The sequence below is a fragment of the Barbus barbus genome (genome assembly GCF_936440315.1).
Source record: "Barbus barbus genome assembly, chromosome: 38".
NCBI classification, from domain to species: Eukaryota; Metazoa; Chordata; class Actinopteri; order Cypriniformes; family Cyprinidae; genus Barbus; species Barbus barbus.
In genome coordinates this window covers 578,859-595,413 of record NC_136716.1, presented here as the reverse complement: position 1 = coordinate 595,413, position 16,555 = coordinate 578,859, and the positions used below count along the sequence as shown (strand labels likewise).

General features: G+C 36.8%; 1 protein-coding gene across 1 annotated transcript in view; it reads right to left on the bottom strand.

The window, feature by feature from the left end:
• The window catches only part of LOC306857431 (protein TANC2-like), a gene marked incomplete at both ends in the record, with an annotated part of 75,134 nt that overhangs the window by 23,246 nt on the left and 35,333 nt on the right, over positions 1-16,555 (bottom strand). The window contains 7 exons of the mRNA XM_079397373.1: positions 30-138; positions 1,868-2,475; positions 3,566-3,735; positions 4,640-4,871; positions 9,766-9,890; positions 10,950-11,231; positions 16,363-16,476. Of these exons, the coding sequence (XP_079253499.1) occupies positions 30-138; positions 1,868-2,475; positions 3,566-3,735; positions 4,640-4,871; positions 9,766-9,890; positions 10,950-11,231; positions 16,363-16,476 (1,640 nt within the window). The remainder of the gene's footprint in view (positions 1-29; positions 139-1,867; positions 2,476-3,565; positions 3,736-4,639; positions 4,872-9,765; positions 9,891-10,949; positions 11,232-16,362; positions 16,477-16,555) is intronic.

Here is a 16,555-nt window from a genome sequence, read left to right as displayed (position 1 = left end):
TGATGGCGATCTGTGCATGCCACTCTTACCTTGAATATGTGTGCTTTCAGGATATGGTGACCCAGTTCAATTGTCTGCTGTCTATTAAGTTTGTTTTCTTGTCTGGAGAACCAGAAAGCCAGAAGCGTATGGCCATTCCTTCAAAAAACAAAACCAACATGTAAGAAACATGAAATACATCAAGCTACAGTTTTCTGTGAAACTGGCCCTGTCATAAAAATACATAAAGATACATCATAATTTCTCATATTTCATAGAAAATCTTAAATATCTTAAATGGTATAGCATTTATATATTTGGCATTGTGACACATTGCTTTTATTCCTCTACTGTCAGCTGCTTTGGATAAATGCATACATGTAACAAAATTATTAATTATAATTTAAGAGGTTCTGTTTTTTTTTTTTTAGTAATACTGATATACTATTATATTTTTATGAATGAATTAAAGTTTTTATATTTTCTGTTTCCACTCAATTTAGTTACAGTTTTAGTAATTTTGTTGTTGTCGTCAATTTTTTAACAGGTCTAAATATTTTTTTTTTATTAGATTTTAGTTTTATTTAATTTTGGTTATTTTAGTACGTCAAATTAAACAAGATGTAAATAAAAATGTTGATGACTAGCTGAAATAAAATAAGGGTAACACTTTACTTAAAGCCTTTGTTTATAATGCATTATAAAGAGTTATTACAGGGTATAATGCATTATAATAATTCATAATGTGTGTTGTAATACATTATATCTTGTTGTAAATAATTATAATCAAATTTAAAATGCATAGTGTAACAATGAATTGATAAGTGTTATTATGTATTAACTGATTAAAATTATTCATGAGATTGTACAATGCATTATCATGTGCATTACAAGGCATTAAACTATTTTTATAATGCATTATACATAAAGGCTTTATGTAAAGTGTTACCAAAATAAGTTTAAAATTTTTTTTATATTTTATCTTATTTCAGAAAAAAATCAATTTTTTTTATTTTTGTTAATAAAAACCCTGACATTTATTCAATATAGAAATTTCAGTAGTTCCGGCACTTTTCAACACAATATATTTTTACAGCCGCTCTCTAACCACTTTATTATTGTATGAGCAAAATCCAATATTGATGGACCTCTAATTCATATCTATTTACATGTTAGTGCATAAACCAATTTTTATACACATGTATGTACATATTAAATAAAACATGTTTTGAGTGTTTAAACTTGCATTTATCCTGTTTCACAGCTGAATGCGTGTCTAATTCAATAAATTCATTTTGAGATTGTGTGGGTCATACAGTATTTTATTAAATGTGACCCTGGAGCACAAAACCAGTCATAAGGGTCAGTTTTTTTAAACTGAGATTTATACAATAAATAATCTTTCCATTGATGTATGGTTTGTTATGATAGGACAATATTTGTCTGAGATACAACTATTAGAAAATCTGGAATCTGAGGGAGCAAAAAAATCTAAATATTGAGAAAATCTCCTTTAAAGTTGTTCAAATGAAGTTCTTAGCAATGCATATTACTAATCAAAAATGAAGTTTTGATATATTTACGGTAGGAAATTCACTAAATATCTTAATGATTTTTGTCATAAAAGAGAAATGTATAATTTTGATCCATACAATGTATTGTTGGCTATTGCTACAAATATACCTGTGCTACTCATGACTGCTTTTGTGCTGCAGGGACACACATTTGACTTTAAAAATGCTGGTTTGCAGATGGTTTAGTTAATCTAGGTGCCCAGAAATGGCCATCAAATCATTTTAGGCTGTCGTAAATGTTCTTTGTGAGCAGAAGAGTTTGTTCGTTTGTTCTGTTTCACTAGATAAGACTAGTTTTTACTGGTGTTTCAGACCTGGGATCGCAGAGGAACTTGGTCTTTTCTCCCTCTTCTCTCCATATGAGCCACTCTCTAAAGGACGGGTGCACGAACATGCGCGTCCCATCCCGTCTCTTGACCAGGAACACTGACAGGTTCTCCATCCTCTGCTGGAAGTCGTCCCATTCCAGCGTGCCTTTGACCGAGCTGCTGTTGATGGCCTGGTAGATCTGTTCGTCGGTGAGCGGATGCAGTGAAGCTAGGGCCACGTTGAGCAGCGGCAGGGCCCTTTCGAAGGACGACTGCGTGGGGAAGCGCATGTTACACTGCAGGAGGTACACCTCAGCCAAACTGACCGGCACCACCTTGTAGTTGGAGCTCTTGAGCACCAGATAGCCGCGCTCGATCAGGTCGAAGGTGAGCTTCAGGTAGAGCAGGGAGCCCTGGCTGAGGGCCTTGAGGTGGGAGCTGAGCTTGCTGAAGCTGGTGTTGTCCATCTTGCCATTGAGGGAGATGTTGTTCTGGATCTCTGCGCTGCTGTGGATGCGGTGAAGGATGTAGCTTTGCAGGTCGTGGTCGATGGCATCGTTCTCCTCCAGAGCGTCCAGAGAGATTTGGTGGAAGGGCAGAGGTTTGGTGATGTCCTGCAAAGAAAGGCTGAGAGCTCAGCAACTTCAAAAATCATGTTTGCTTTTTGGCATGTTTAGTACAGAAAGAAAAGTGCAATAAAATAATGCTGTTGTTGTTGTTGTTTTTTAACATTGAAGCCATGCTTTCTTAATATTGCAACCTAGTTATTTAAAGAAAAATGTATTAAAACTATTTAAAATTCATCCATTTATGTAGTAATTGAATATACTTATAAACAAAACAAAAGAAGTTTACTAACAAGAAAATTAAAAATAAATAAATAAATGATGTATCACAGTTTCCACAAAAATATTGTGCAGCACAACTGTGTTCAACATTGATAATAATCAGAAATGTTTGTTGAGCAGTAAATCAGTATATTATTATGATTTCTGAAGATCATGTGACACTGAAGACTGCAGTAATGACTGTAATAATATTTCTAGTGCTGTCAAATGGTTAATCTTGATTAATCGCAACCAAAATAAAAGTTTTTGTTTGCATAATATATGTGTACTGTGTATATTTATTATGTATATATATTTATATTTTATATAAATATATTTAAACTATATAAATATATACATGCATGTGCTTGTATTTATATATACACAATAAATATACACAGTACACATACGTATATTATGTAAACAAAAACCTTTATTTTGGATGTGATTGATCACGATTACTTGATTTTTGATCATATAGAGACTTTCAAAATCTTTTTATCGACCCCAAACGTTTAAATGATAGTGTATTTTTAATTGATTATATTTGTAAGCTAATATATATATATATATATATATACACACACACACACACACACAGTATAGTACCGACACACACACACACATTTTATCCCCTAATTTATGGAATCTAATCATTCAGATGAGCATTTATGTAAATTTGATTAAATGGCATACTATATATATAGTATATGAGTGTGTGAAATTTTATATTAATGTGCAATTAGAAACACATGCCCCGATATAGTTGAGAATCGATTCCAGAGGGCAAATGTTGGAAATATGCAATGATTCTACTATTTATATATTTATATGGTACAATTCAGAGCTGTGTTTATGTGAGATTGAGATTGTTTACCTGCAGAGAGGTTCTGACAGTCACCACCAGCTTCAGCCAGGCTGGGAACTTGTTCATGGTCTTACAGAGGAAAGACACAATGGTGTCACCATAGTCTGGTTTGTGGAACTCAGCCTCATTCAGACCATCAATGAGAATGATGAGGTCTTCATCTGGAGTGATCTTCCTCTCTGAGGAAAAACAACAATGAACAAACTTTAACACATGCATTCAATCTTTTGAATTATTTTACATCTTTTGCATCTATCTTACATCACAGAAACAGTTCACCCCAAAATTAACATTTTTGCTGAATATATACTCACCCTCAGTTCATCTGAGATCAGGATGAGTTTGTTTCTTCATCAGGTTTGTATAAATGTGTCTCTGCATCAGTGTCTCAGCAATGGATGCTCTGCAGTGAATGGGTGCCGTCAGAATGAGAGTCCAAACAGCTGATAAAAACATCACAATAATCCACACCACTCCAGTCCATCAGTTAACATCTGGAGAACACAAAAGCTGAAACTAATCCAGCATTAAGACGTTTTTAACTAAAATATGAGTCCATAATCCATAATAACTCTTCCTCCAGTGAAAAAGTGCATCTGCTGTTGTCTCTCACATCAAAATCCAGCCACATATTTGTTTAGAGCTGTTTTGTCTTGTAAACGCTGCTTGATCTGCAGATTTCTCTCCTGATTCAGACCAGAACACTTTTTCACTGGAGGAAGAGTTATTATGGATTATGGACTCATATTTGAGTTAAAAACGTCTTAATGCTGGATTAGTTTCAGCTTTTGTCTTCTCCAGATGTTAACTGATGGACTGGAGTGGTGTGGATTATTGTGATGTTTTTATCAGCTGTTTGGACTCTCATTCTGACGGCACCCATTCACTGCAGAGCATCCATTGCTGAGACACTGATGCAGAGACACATTTCTACAAACCTGATGAAGAAACAAACTCATCCTGATCTTGGATGATCCTGAGGAGGAGCATATTTTCAACAGGTTTAATTTTGGCTGAACTATTCCTTTAAAGATACAAACAGAAACTCTTGATTGATTGTTTATGACTGTTGATCTCTCGTGCCTTTATAAAGTGCGTCCAGCGGTTCTAGCACCCCTCGTCTGAAGGCAGTGGGTGGATCCTGGACGCAGGATCGCAGGCTGAGCATGCTCTGAATGTGCGGCTCCTTCAGCAGAAGCTCTCTGTATGCAGCGAGCTGCGGCGAGCGACACAGAAGTGCTGCAACATTGTGCACAAACTCCGGCACCAGACAGCTGTATGCATTATCTGCCTGACAGTAGTGATACGCCACGACCTGCAGGGGATGGCAAAGAGAAACACAGCTGAGAGAGAAGCGCCAGAGTGCAGATTTTATGCTGATCTAAAGCCAGTTTGCTGTAATTATAAAATGTTTCTTTTTTTAACTGATGTGTACATTATGATGTGGAGCAACAATCCCTAAATGAGGAGCAGAAAAACAATATGCTGTGGCTGAAGTGCATCTTTATTTGTCCCCTGAGAGGTTTGAGTGACACAGTGCTGAATTGCAAACTTTTTCTCCCTTAATTTGTAATTTGGCAAGCCTTTTATCATTAGTTTCTGTGGGATCATTAGTTTCTGTTTCCCATATCTGAGACAAGTGCACATAATTGGTTCAATTAAAGCAGTAATTAGCTTAATTCGCTGCTTTAATACATGATTTGAAGGGCAAAAAAAAAAAAAAAACACTTCTGAAGCTGGCTCTGTTATGAGCAGTATGCAGCAGATTCATAGTGCCCACTTAAAAACTATTTCAGATGAAAGTCAATTTTGCATTTCATTTGTTAATCAAGGTCCCAGAGTCTGGAGGAAGAGTGGAGTCAACGCTGCCATCTACCAGGAGATTTTAGAGCACTTCATGCTTCCTTCTGCTGACAAGCTTTATGGAGATGCTGATTTCATTTTCCAGCAGGACTTGGCTCCTGCCCACACTGCCAAAGCTACCTGAAGCTGGTTCAATGAGCATGGTGTTAATGGTTCAATGAGTATTATTTAGGGTAAGGGTTAGCTATGATTTTATCTATCATCTGATTTTTATTTTATATTTAGTTAAATTTTATATATGTATTTATTTATAACTGTAATATTTTAATTTTATAAATTATAATAGTAATATTTATTTATAATATAAGATATATATTGTTATTTATAATTTTTACATAAACTACACTATACTGTTTAAAGGTTTGGGTTCAGTTTTTTTGTTTTTGTTTTAGAGAGAGATAAATTAGCAAGGATGCATTAAAATTATCAAAATTTACTGTAAAAGTTTTCTATTAATAATAAATACTGTTATTAAATAAATAAAAATAAATAAATAATCACATAAAAAACAGTTATTTAAAATTCGAACAATATTTCACAATATTATGGTTTTTGCTGTATTTTTAATCAAATAAATGCAACCTTGGTGAGCAGAGACTTTCAAAAACATTAAAAAACTTTTTAACAACAGTGTGTGTGTATTTATATATATATGTATAATATATATACACTGCATATATAAAACTGAAAATGTTCATGTTACAAACAAATACAAACATTAATGTAATTTAACACCAAAAGTAAAACAAAACTTTCTTTTTCACTCATACTTGTGCACATAAGTGTGTCGCTACTCCTGTTGAACTAGTTCATTCACAACTTAATGCATATTGCATAGCCTTCTGTTACGGCACCATTCAGACAATTAACAAACTACTTGGTGATCAGGTTTGGCTAAAACATAGCTCACAACGTTTTTACCTGCTATGGTGTAAAATAATGTGTCTCACTTATTTTCCTGCGTCTCTGCATGATAATTCAGTTTGATGTGCACTATTGTGTTCTCCAGAGAAACGACTTACAAAAGAGAGAACAACAAACACCAGAAACATCCGCTCGAGCTCCACAAACTCCGAAAGCTCCAGCTTAATGAGGTGTGATGGTTTAACGGGGGACAGTGGAGGAGACCACAGAGAAATCAGAGATCAGACCATCAACTATATTAGATTACTAATTCACTCCTACAAATGTTTTAAAAGGACTTTAACCGTCCAGACGTGTAGAAAGTGAGAGTTGATTATTAATGCATTGACTTAACTAGATCTAATAGCATGGCAAGGAAATAGGTTTCTGCCTGAATAAATATTTTATGAGGCTCACTGGCAAACGTACTTCTCTTTTTTAAACATATCTGCATAATGCAATAGCTGAGAGTGCGACAGCAAGCCCGCACATGTTTAGACTGCCTTTTGTGTGTGAGCAGAAGCAATTCTACCGGTCAACAGCATCTATTGTGAGAAGATTGATGTGGGAAACTGTGTGTGTGTGTGTGTGTGTATGTGTGTGTGTGTGTGTGTGTATGTGTGCGTGTGTGTTCAGGTTGGCTTGACACCAAATTTTCAGCTTCAGAGCAATACCAGCTCTAATTTCCGATACCAAATCAATAAAGAAGGTCGCTGAATATGCATAATAATTTACATATCATGTAACATGAGGAAACTAATCCAGTCATTGAAATAAACATGATATCTGTCACATACAATCAGATAAGTGAAGTGAAGTGACATACGGCCAAGTATGGTGACCCATACTCAGAATTCGTGCTCTGCATTTAACCCATCCAACGTGCACACACACACACACACACAGCAGTGAACACACACACACACACACAGCAGTGAACACACACACACACACACAGCAGTGAACACACACACACGCACACAGCAGTGAACACACACACACACGCACACAGCAGTGAACACGCACACAGCAGTGAACACACACGCACACAGCAGTGAACACACACACACACAGCAGTGAACACACACACAGCAGTGAACACACACACAGCAGTGAACACACACACACACACACACAGCAGTGAACACACACACACACACACAGCAGTGAACACACACACACACACACAGCAGTGAACACACACACACACAGCAGTGAACACACACACACACAGCAGTGAACACACACACGCACACAGCAGTGAACACACACACGCACACAGCAGTGAACACGCACACAGCAGTGAACACGCACACAGCAGTGAACACGCACACAGCAGTGAACACGCACACAGCAGTGAACACGCACACAGCAGTGAACACACACACACACAGCAGTGAACACACACACACACAGCAGTGAACACACACACACACACACACAGCAGTGAACACACACACACACACACACAGCAGTGAACACACACACACACACACAGCAGTGAACACACACACACACACAGCAGTGAACACACACACACACAGCAGTGAACACACACACGCACACAGCAGTGAACACGCACACAGCAGTGAACACGCACACAGCAGTGAACGCACACAGCAGTGAACACGCACACAGCAGTGAACACGCACACAGCAGTGAACACGCACACAGCAGTGAACACACACACACGCACACAGCAGTGAACACGCACACAGCAGTGAACACGCACACAGCAGTGAACACGCACACAGCAGTGAACACGCACACAGCAGTGAACACGCACACAGCAGTGAACACACACAGCAGTGAACACACACAGCAGTGAACACGCACACAGCAGTGAACACACACACAGCAGTGAACACACACACACACACAGCAGTGAACACACACACACACACAGCAGTGAACACACACACACGCACACAGCAGTGAACACGCACACAGCAGTGAACACGCACACAGCAGTGAACACGCACACAGCAGTGAACACGCACACAGCAGTGAACACGCACACAGCAGTGAACACGCACACAGCAGTGAACACGCACACAGCAGTGAACACACACAGCAGTGAACACACACACATACAGCAGTGAACACACACACAGCAGTGAACACGCACACAGCAGTGAACACACACACACACAGCAGTGAACACACACACACACAGCAGTGAACACGCACACAGCAGTGAACACGCACACACACAGCAGTGAACACACACACAGCAGTGAACACACACACACACACACACAGCAGTGAACACACACACAGCAGTGAACACACACACACACACACACACACACAGCAGTGAACACACACACACACACACACACACAGCAGTGAACACACACACACACACACACACACAGCAGTGAACACACACACACACACACACACACACAGCAGTGAACACACACACACACACACAGCAGTGAACACACACACACACACACAGCAGTGAACACACACACACACACACAGCAGTGAACACACACACACACACAACAATTCAACAAATCAATTAATAGTGTATAAAACTTAAAAATAAATAATCATCACAAACATCTTAACAAAAATATTCTTCAAATATTACAGAAAATAAACACCTGCACCTGCTCCAAAAAATAACAATTACCTGTGCATTGAATAATTAAAAGTGATTTTCATTACATAATTTTATATATATTTTTTTGTTATAAATGTAAAATTATTATATATTCAAATTATAATTTCAATACTATAATTGTAGAATTACTATTTTTTATTTAAAATTAAATTAATGTTTGTGCTTTAGTCCCTCATGCTCAGTATCTGTACCATATAAAAGCTTGTTTCGGCCATGGGATAAAAACTTTTTTTTTTTTTTTTTCCATGCAGTTCTGAGCAAAAAAGTCAGAATCATGAGATAAAAAGTCACAATTACCTTTTTATTATTTATCCCATAGCAGAAACGGGCTTCCATAGTACCAAGAGCATGCATGTAATCTGAGAAACCTCTGTAGCACATTCAGTATTATGATGTTAACGATAATTGATCATTAAATTACAGCATTACACTGATGCATGAACACTCCCAAGTGTGTGTGTGTGTGTGTGTGTGTGTGTGAGTGTGTGTCTATGTACCTACTTAACCATATTTTGGGGACAAATTTGTACCCAAAAGTGAGGTAAACCTGACACAAATCTCCAAAAACCTCCCTTTGGGGATGTCCTCATTTGTAAAACGGGTTTAAAAATAAACTAAACAAAGTTTTTTAGAAATTGTAAAAATGCACAAAGTCTCCTGTGAGGCTAAGTTTAGGTGTAGGGTTGGTGTAGGGCAATAGCACACACAGTTTGTTCAGTATAAAAACCATTACGTAAGTAAATTAGCTAAGTAAACGTGTGTGTGTGTGTGTGTGTGTGTGTCTGTGTCTGTGTCTGTGTGTTTGTACCTGTGATGCAAGCCTCCTCATGGCTTCCTCCTGCCTCCTCCTCATTTCTGGAGTTCCAGGGCAACTTCCTCCTCCCAGTGTACCATAGGAAGGCTGCGGCTGTGTGAGAGGGATGCCATCTCCATCTGACCACACATGCAATCAATCAATTACATTCACTCCAGCCTCATTGGAAAAACATGCCTATGGTGACATTCTGTAAAAGGATATGTATGTTTTGTGACACTTTTCAAAGTGAAATGCCCAGTGAGTGGCGCTAAAAGTGTCTTCAGTTTTATCTGGACCAGATAAGCATGAATCTGGCAATGGTTTATTACATTGGTTGTTGTATGTATTGCAGCAGTTCATAAATGAAATGTTCAGTGAGCGGAACTAAATGGTTAATGCACTTTTGAAAATAGAGTACCATCTACACTAAATCTGACCCTAAACCTAACTGAGAGTTTATAAAAGCAAACATGAGATAAAAAGATGCATTTGCTGAAGCAATCATTTCATTTTATCTTGCTTCCAGAAGTCCTTGAGCTCTTTTGACTCGTGTTTGACAGGTTTCGTACTCGAGCGCTTTTCATCACAAGCGTAATGCCGCACCGGGTGCGCTACCGAGCAAGTTTACTATGTGAGAAAAGCCAAACATATGGAGCTGGTTTTGTGATGCAAACATCAAAATGTATTCGTTTACAAATCATGCACTGTGGTAAGTGTTTCGAGATCATAATATACTATTGTGCAAATAAATTGTGAAAAAACAAGCCTTTTTATTAGTCATTAATGTCAGTGTTTTTCAGCTGCTTGCACACTAAACCTTCACTCGTCAACAGTTTCTGAAAGCTGTCACTCAAACAGCAGAAGCACAAACCAAATATACAAAACCAGACACTAATTCTCAGACTTTGACTCAGTTTTCAATTTCATAAAACACTTTTTGCAAAACACAACACACAGTTCTCTATGTAACACACACAAATCTAACAGGAATTAATCTTATGGCAAAGGTGTTTGCAAATGTTTGCTTTTGAGATGTGTTTGTGATATTTTGATTTTGCAGTGCTTCATTTTGCAAGAGATGTGAGGTGTTTTGCATTTTGTGTGCAATTCTTGCATTTGTGTGTAAAGTTTTGAAAAAAGAGGCAAAGTTTTGAAAACGTGTGTAAGCAGTTGAAAAAACCTGTAATAATCCTTACGTTTCGGCGAGGCCTGTGGGCTGTCGGAGGCGATCTGTCTCATGCGGTTTCCATGGCAGCTGAGAGCCACGAGGCGAGAGATGATGGCAGTTTTGCCGAAGCCGATGCTGCCCACCAGAACCACGCCGCGATTGGTGGAGGAGTGGGAGGGGCGCAGGTAGGCATCGACCTCCTGGAAGAGCCAATCACGGCCAGTGAACACAGAGTCCATGGTGATGCTGGGCACCTCGAACAGAAGCGGCTTCAGAGCGATGTCCTGCAGTCGGTACGGAGCGAATCGCACTGGGGTGGACAGAGAGAGCACAAAATCATGAATGAATATGAAACACATGCTCCCACGCAGATGCATCCACAAAAATAACCTAAAAACAATCAGACACATACACTAACATTAAAAAAGATTAATAAATACTGTAATGAATGTATTTTGTTCATTGTTTGTTCATGTTTGTTAATACATTAATGTTAGCAAATGTTAACAAATTTTGTAAAGTGTTACCATTTATTTGATTAGACACTCTTTTTGATAAAATGTCATTAGGATAGAATAGTTCAATAATTATTATAGATAATAATTGTTATATTACTGTGTATTATGCATATATTTATATACGTGTATTTACATTATATTATGTGTTTTATTATTATTAATTTATATTATGATTCTATAACATCAACAACAGCATTTATTTTTACTCATGATATTAATAATTCACATATACAGTGCATTAAATAGTATTATATTATAATTATTTCAAATAATTTATTTTATTATGTTATAATAATTCTAACTGTGATGATATTATTAATGATTATTATTCACTAAAAATACAATTATATAATCAGGTGTATAATATAGGTGAAAAAAAAAATTAAAAAAAAAAAAATTTATATATATATATATATATATATATATATATATATATATATACACACACACATACATACAACGTATAATATAATAAAATGAAATTAAATGAATTAGAAATTAAATGAATTACAAAAATATTTTATAGGGCCCTACATTTCCACACATCACACAACTCATTCATCCACATCACAAAGTACAGTACGATACAGTCATTCCTGCAGGACTCCTGCTACTCATCTGACAGCACAGACGCAACAGAGATCATCTTTGCTGGAACACACACTTACGTGACTGAGACTGCCAGGCATGGCTGTTAGCGGAAGCTGAGACACACACAGACAGGCGACAGGAGAGAGAGAGAAAGCAGATCACTCCAGATCAAACATGCAGCGGGTGAAGACTTGAGGTGAGAGGATGGGAGAGACGGTTAAAGAGGACACACAGAACTGTGGGAAGGTTATAACACATATCTGCATTAAAAGCACCACTCTCATCATCCAGAGATCTCAAATCCATACATTTACACTTGGCAACTGGCAAATGCAAGTATAATCAGGCTTTTTGATAAGGGTGAGAGTGATGGACTTGACCTCGACTTTTGTGACCAGCACAGCTTCTACAGTGCCAGTCAAAAATTTAGAATAATTACGATTTAAATGTTTTTAAAAGAAGTCTTTTCTTCTCAGCAAGGAATGTATTTGCATTTATTTCATCATACAAATACAGTAAAAATAGTGAAATATTATTACAGTTTAAAACAGCTGTTAAAATGTGAATGTGTTAAACTCATTTATTTCTGTGATCTGCAGCTGTATTTTCAGCATCATTACTCCAGTCTTCAGTGTCACATGATCTTCAGAAATCATAATAATATACTGATTTACTGCTTGAGAAACATTTCTGAATATTAGCAATGAGTAATGAGTGATAAAAGAAACATCACAGTGATTCTAGCATTTGATTTCATCGCTACAGTGTTAGTAAGGATTATAATATACACACACACCTAGCAAGACTCTGGATTATTGGCCGGTTCTTGAAGTCGAGCGACTGGTTGAGTGATCAGTCATGACAGTAAATGGCTCAGATGAAGTGCTGCTAATCCAGTTAAGAGGTGAAGTAAGCCGTCGCTCACATATAGACGGCTAATCATGATGACTAGTACTGTGAATGTTGAACTGAGAGGAATGACGCACAGTAAATTCCTGCACTTATGCTACAGGAACGTTATGAGTTAAGCTCTATAGTACGGTGATGCATTGCTGCCGCAGACATAATATTTTTTCCACTCAATTATGTCATAATAACGAGATCTTTTCTCGTTAAAATTACATGTTTTCTCGTTATAACGACATCTTCTCATAATAACAAGATCTTTTCTCGTTAAAACTACTGTTTTTTCTCGTAATAACGACATTAATAAAAAAGATATGTTTTCTGTTATAATAGATATATGATAGATAAAAGATGTCGTTATAACAAGAAAAGATCTCGTTATGACGAGAAAAGATGTCGTTTAATGAGAAAATATCTCCTTATTATGACATAATTTAGTGGAAAAAATATTATGTCTGTGGCAGCAATGCGTCACCGTACTATAAACAACATAACTGGCAGAGAAAATCATTTCAATCATCCCTCAGCTGTTCTTAAATGTTTGCAGTTAAAATAGGCCACTGGTTGTTTTTTTTATGTTTCTTTGTGTAAAAAAATGTATATTTTTTTTTTTTCTGTGTCCATTCAAACGTTTGGGGATAAAACTTTTATTCAGCAAGAGCTTATTAAATTGATCAATAGTGATAAAACACATTTAAAATGTTACAAGAGATTTCTATTCCAAATAAATGCTGTTATTTTGAACTTTTGATTCACCAAAGAATCCTGAAAAAAGAAAGAAAGTTTTCAGCATTAATAATAATAAGAATGAGAAGTCACTGAAGCCTGGAGGAATGATGCAGAAAGTTCAGCGTTGATCACAGCAATCACTTATTTTACAATATATTCACATAGAAAACAACTGTTTTAAATTGTAATAACATTTCACAATATTACTGTTTTTACTGCATTTTTGATTAAATAAATGCAGCCTTAGTGAGCAGAAGAGACTTCCTTTAAAAACATAAAATAATGACTAGATATATACTATTTAAGATATAAATATTGGATATTTTTGCAATTTTGTCACACTAGTCTAAAGTTAACACATCACTTAAACATATTTTTGGCAAAACATTTTAAATTCATATTTTTTATGTTTTTATGTGTGTGTGTACCTGGTATTCATCACATTATGAAGGCCAAATGTCCGCACACAGATAGCAATACCAGTAAATATTGACCTTGTGGGGACATTTTTTTGGGCCCCATGAGGAAACAAGGTTATAAATCATACAGAAAGTTTTTTGAAAATCTAAAAATGCAGAATGTTTCCTGTGTGGGGTAGGTTTAGGTGTAAGGCGATAAAAATACAGTTTGTACAGTATGTCAAAAACACTCCATGGCTGTTGAGTTTAACTTCAAATGTTAGTGGCTGTCAGTACGAGGGCTCCTCGAGGCGCTGGTTAATAATAAGCCATATTGTATTATGAGAGTCACCTTCACGTTTTCTCTCCTGAGCATGAACCGGATGCAGTGAGAGCTATTTTAATTATTCACCAGGTGAGAGCAGCTCAGCAGACCAGCAGGAGCAACACAGCCCAACGTCACTGACCGAGAGTGTGTGTGTGAGTGTGTGTGAGCATGTGTGAGTGTGAGCGTGTGTGAGTGTGAGCGTGTGTGAGTGTGAGCGTGTGTGAGTGTGAGCGTGTGTGAGCGTGTGTGTGTGTGTGTGTGTGAGCGTGTGAGCGTGTGTGAGCGTGTGTGTGTGTGTGAGCGTGTGTGTGTGTGTGTGTGAGTGAGTGTGTGTGTGTGAGCGTGTGTGAGTGTGAGTGTGTGTGTGAGTGTGTGAGCGTGTGTGTGTGTGTGTGTGAGCGTGTGTGTGAGCGTGTGTGTGAGCGTGTGTGAGTATGAGCGTGTGTGTGAGCGTGTGTGAGTGTGAGCGTGTGTGTGAGCGTGTGTGAGTGTGAGCGTGTGTGTGAGCGTGTGTGAGTGTGAGCGTGCGTGTGTGTGAGCGTGTATGTGAGCGCGTGTGTGTGTGTGTGTGAGCGTGTGTGTGTGTATCTGGGGAAATTTGAGGTCACTCCAAGGCTCTGGTCTCCTAATGATCTGCTGCAGATGAAGGATGAGTGTGAGAGTATGAGTCCAGCAGATGAGGCCTGTGTGAAACCTCAGCAAAGCACCAGTGTTATTTCACCATCACTGAGATACTATTATAGGCTTTTATTTATTGATTAGTTTTTATTTATTTTTATTTAATTTTCCTTTTTTTCCCTCTATTTATTCATTTTATTTTAGCTATTTATTTTAGTACATCAAGTCATCAATTATATATATATATATATATATATATATATATATATATATATGTGTTCTTTATTCAATAAATGTTTAAAATGTTATGGTTTTAGTTTATCTGTTAAATAAGTCAAACAGGTCAGATTTCTGCAATAGTAACTATCAAGTGAATGTGTTTGTGTACACAATAACTAGGGTTTATATATTTAACATCAATAAATCCCAGTTGTTTCAGTCTCATACATTTCAACTCAGTATATTTTTTCCACAGCTAGCTATATTTTAGCCATAACTGAGTAAATGTTATTTCCACAGTTAACAGATTTATGTTGATTCTGAGGATCTTGAATAAATGCATTTATTTAAATAATTAAATAATGAATAATAAATGTAAATATTTAATGTAAATAATTGTAAAAAAAATTTTTTTGCAGAAATCTATCCGTTTTATTTATTTTGGATTAAAAAAATATTACATAGTTTTTTTGTTTTTATGTTAAAACTATCTAAAATCTCCAAAAGTATTGAAATTCAAAAATACGTAATTCAAAAACATAAATTTAAGCCTAAATATTATTTGGAGTGCCAAACAGGGCTATTTTAGTTAACAAACTAAAACCATTAAAAAAAAATCTTAAAAATAAATTACATCCTAAAGATCATGGAATAGTTTATTATTAATTATTTGCATCTATTTGATTTAATTAAAATAATCATATTTTCAAAATGCATTTATTCAGAATCCTTGGAATCAGCATAAATCTGTTAACTGAACAATTTTGCGAATAAACAATGAACATGGTAAAATACGACAGGAACAAGTAATATTCAGTTAGTTAAAATGTATCAGACTGAAACAACTGATATTGACTTTATTACTATTACAGAAATCTGACCGGTTTCATACTTGTGCGACTGACAAATACACATCACATCAAGTTTATTAGATTGTTAAATGTGTGCAATCCAAATGGATGTAAATTTTATATGCAATTCAAAAACATAAATCTTAAATGTAGGTCTAAATGTGTTTGGGAGTGACACGGAAACCCCGGGACAGAGAGCAGATGAGGATGCAGTGCTCTGTGAGAGAACACCGTGATAAACGCTGATCTGCGGACGCTTTCTGAGCACGTCTATCACGCTCACCTCGCAGGTCCTGGCCGGCCGTGTTCTGTCGCGTCATTCTCAGCGAGGAGCGCAGCGGAGCGTGTCTCTGATCATCCAGATACACCAGGTCCTCCAGATGAGCCGAGCTGGTGGCTGATGGGACAGAAACAAGAGCTCATCTGATCAATCAATCCATCTCATCAACACTTGACAATAAACCTGCAACACACTA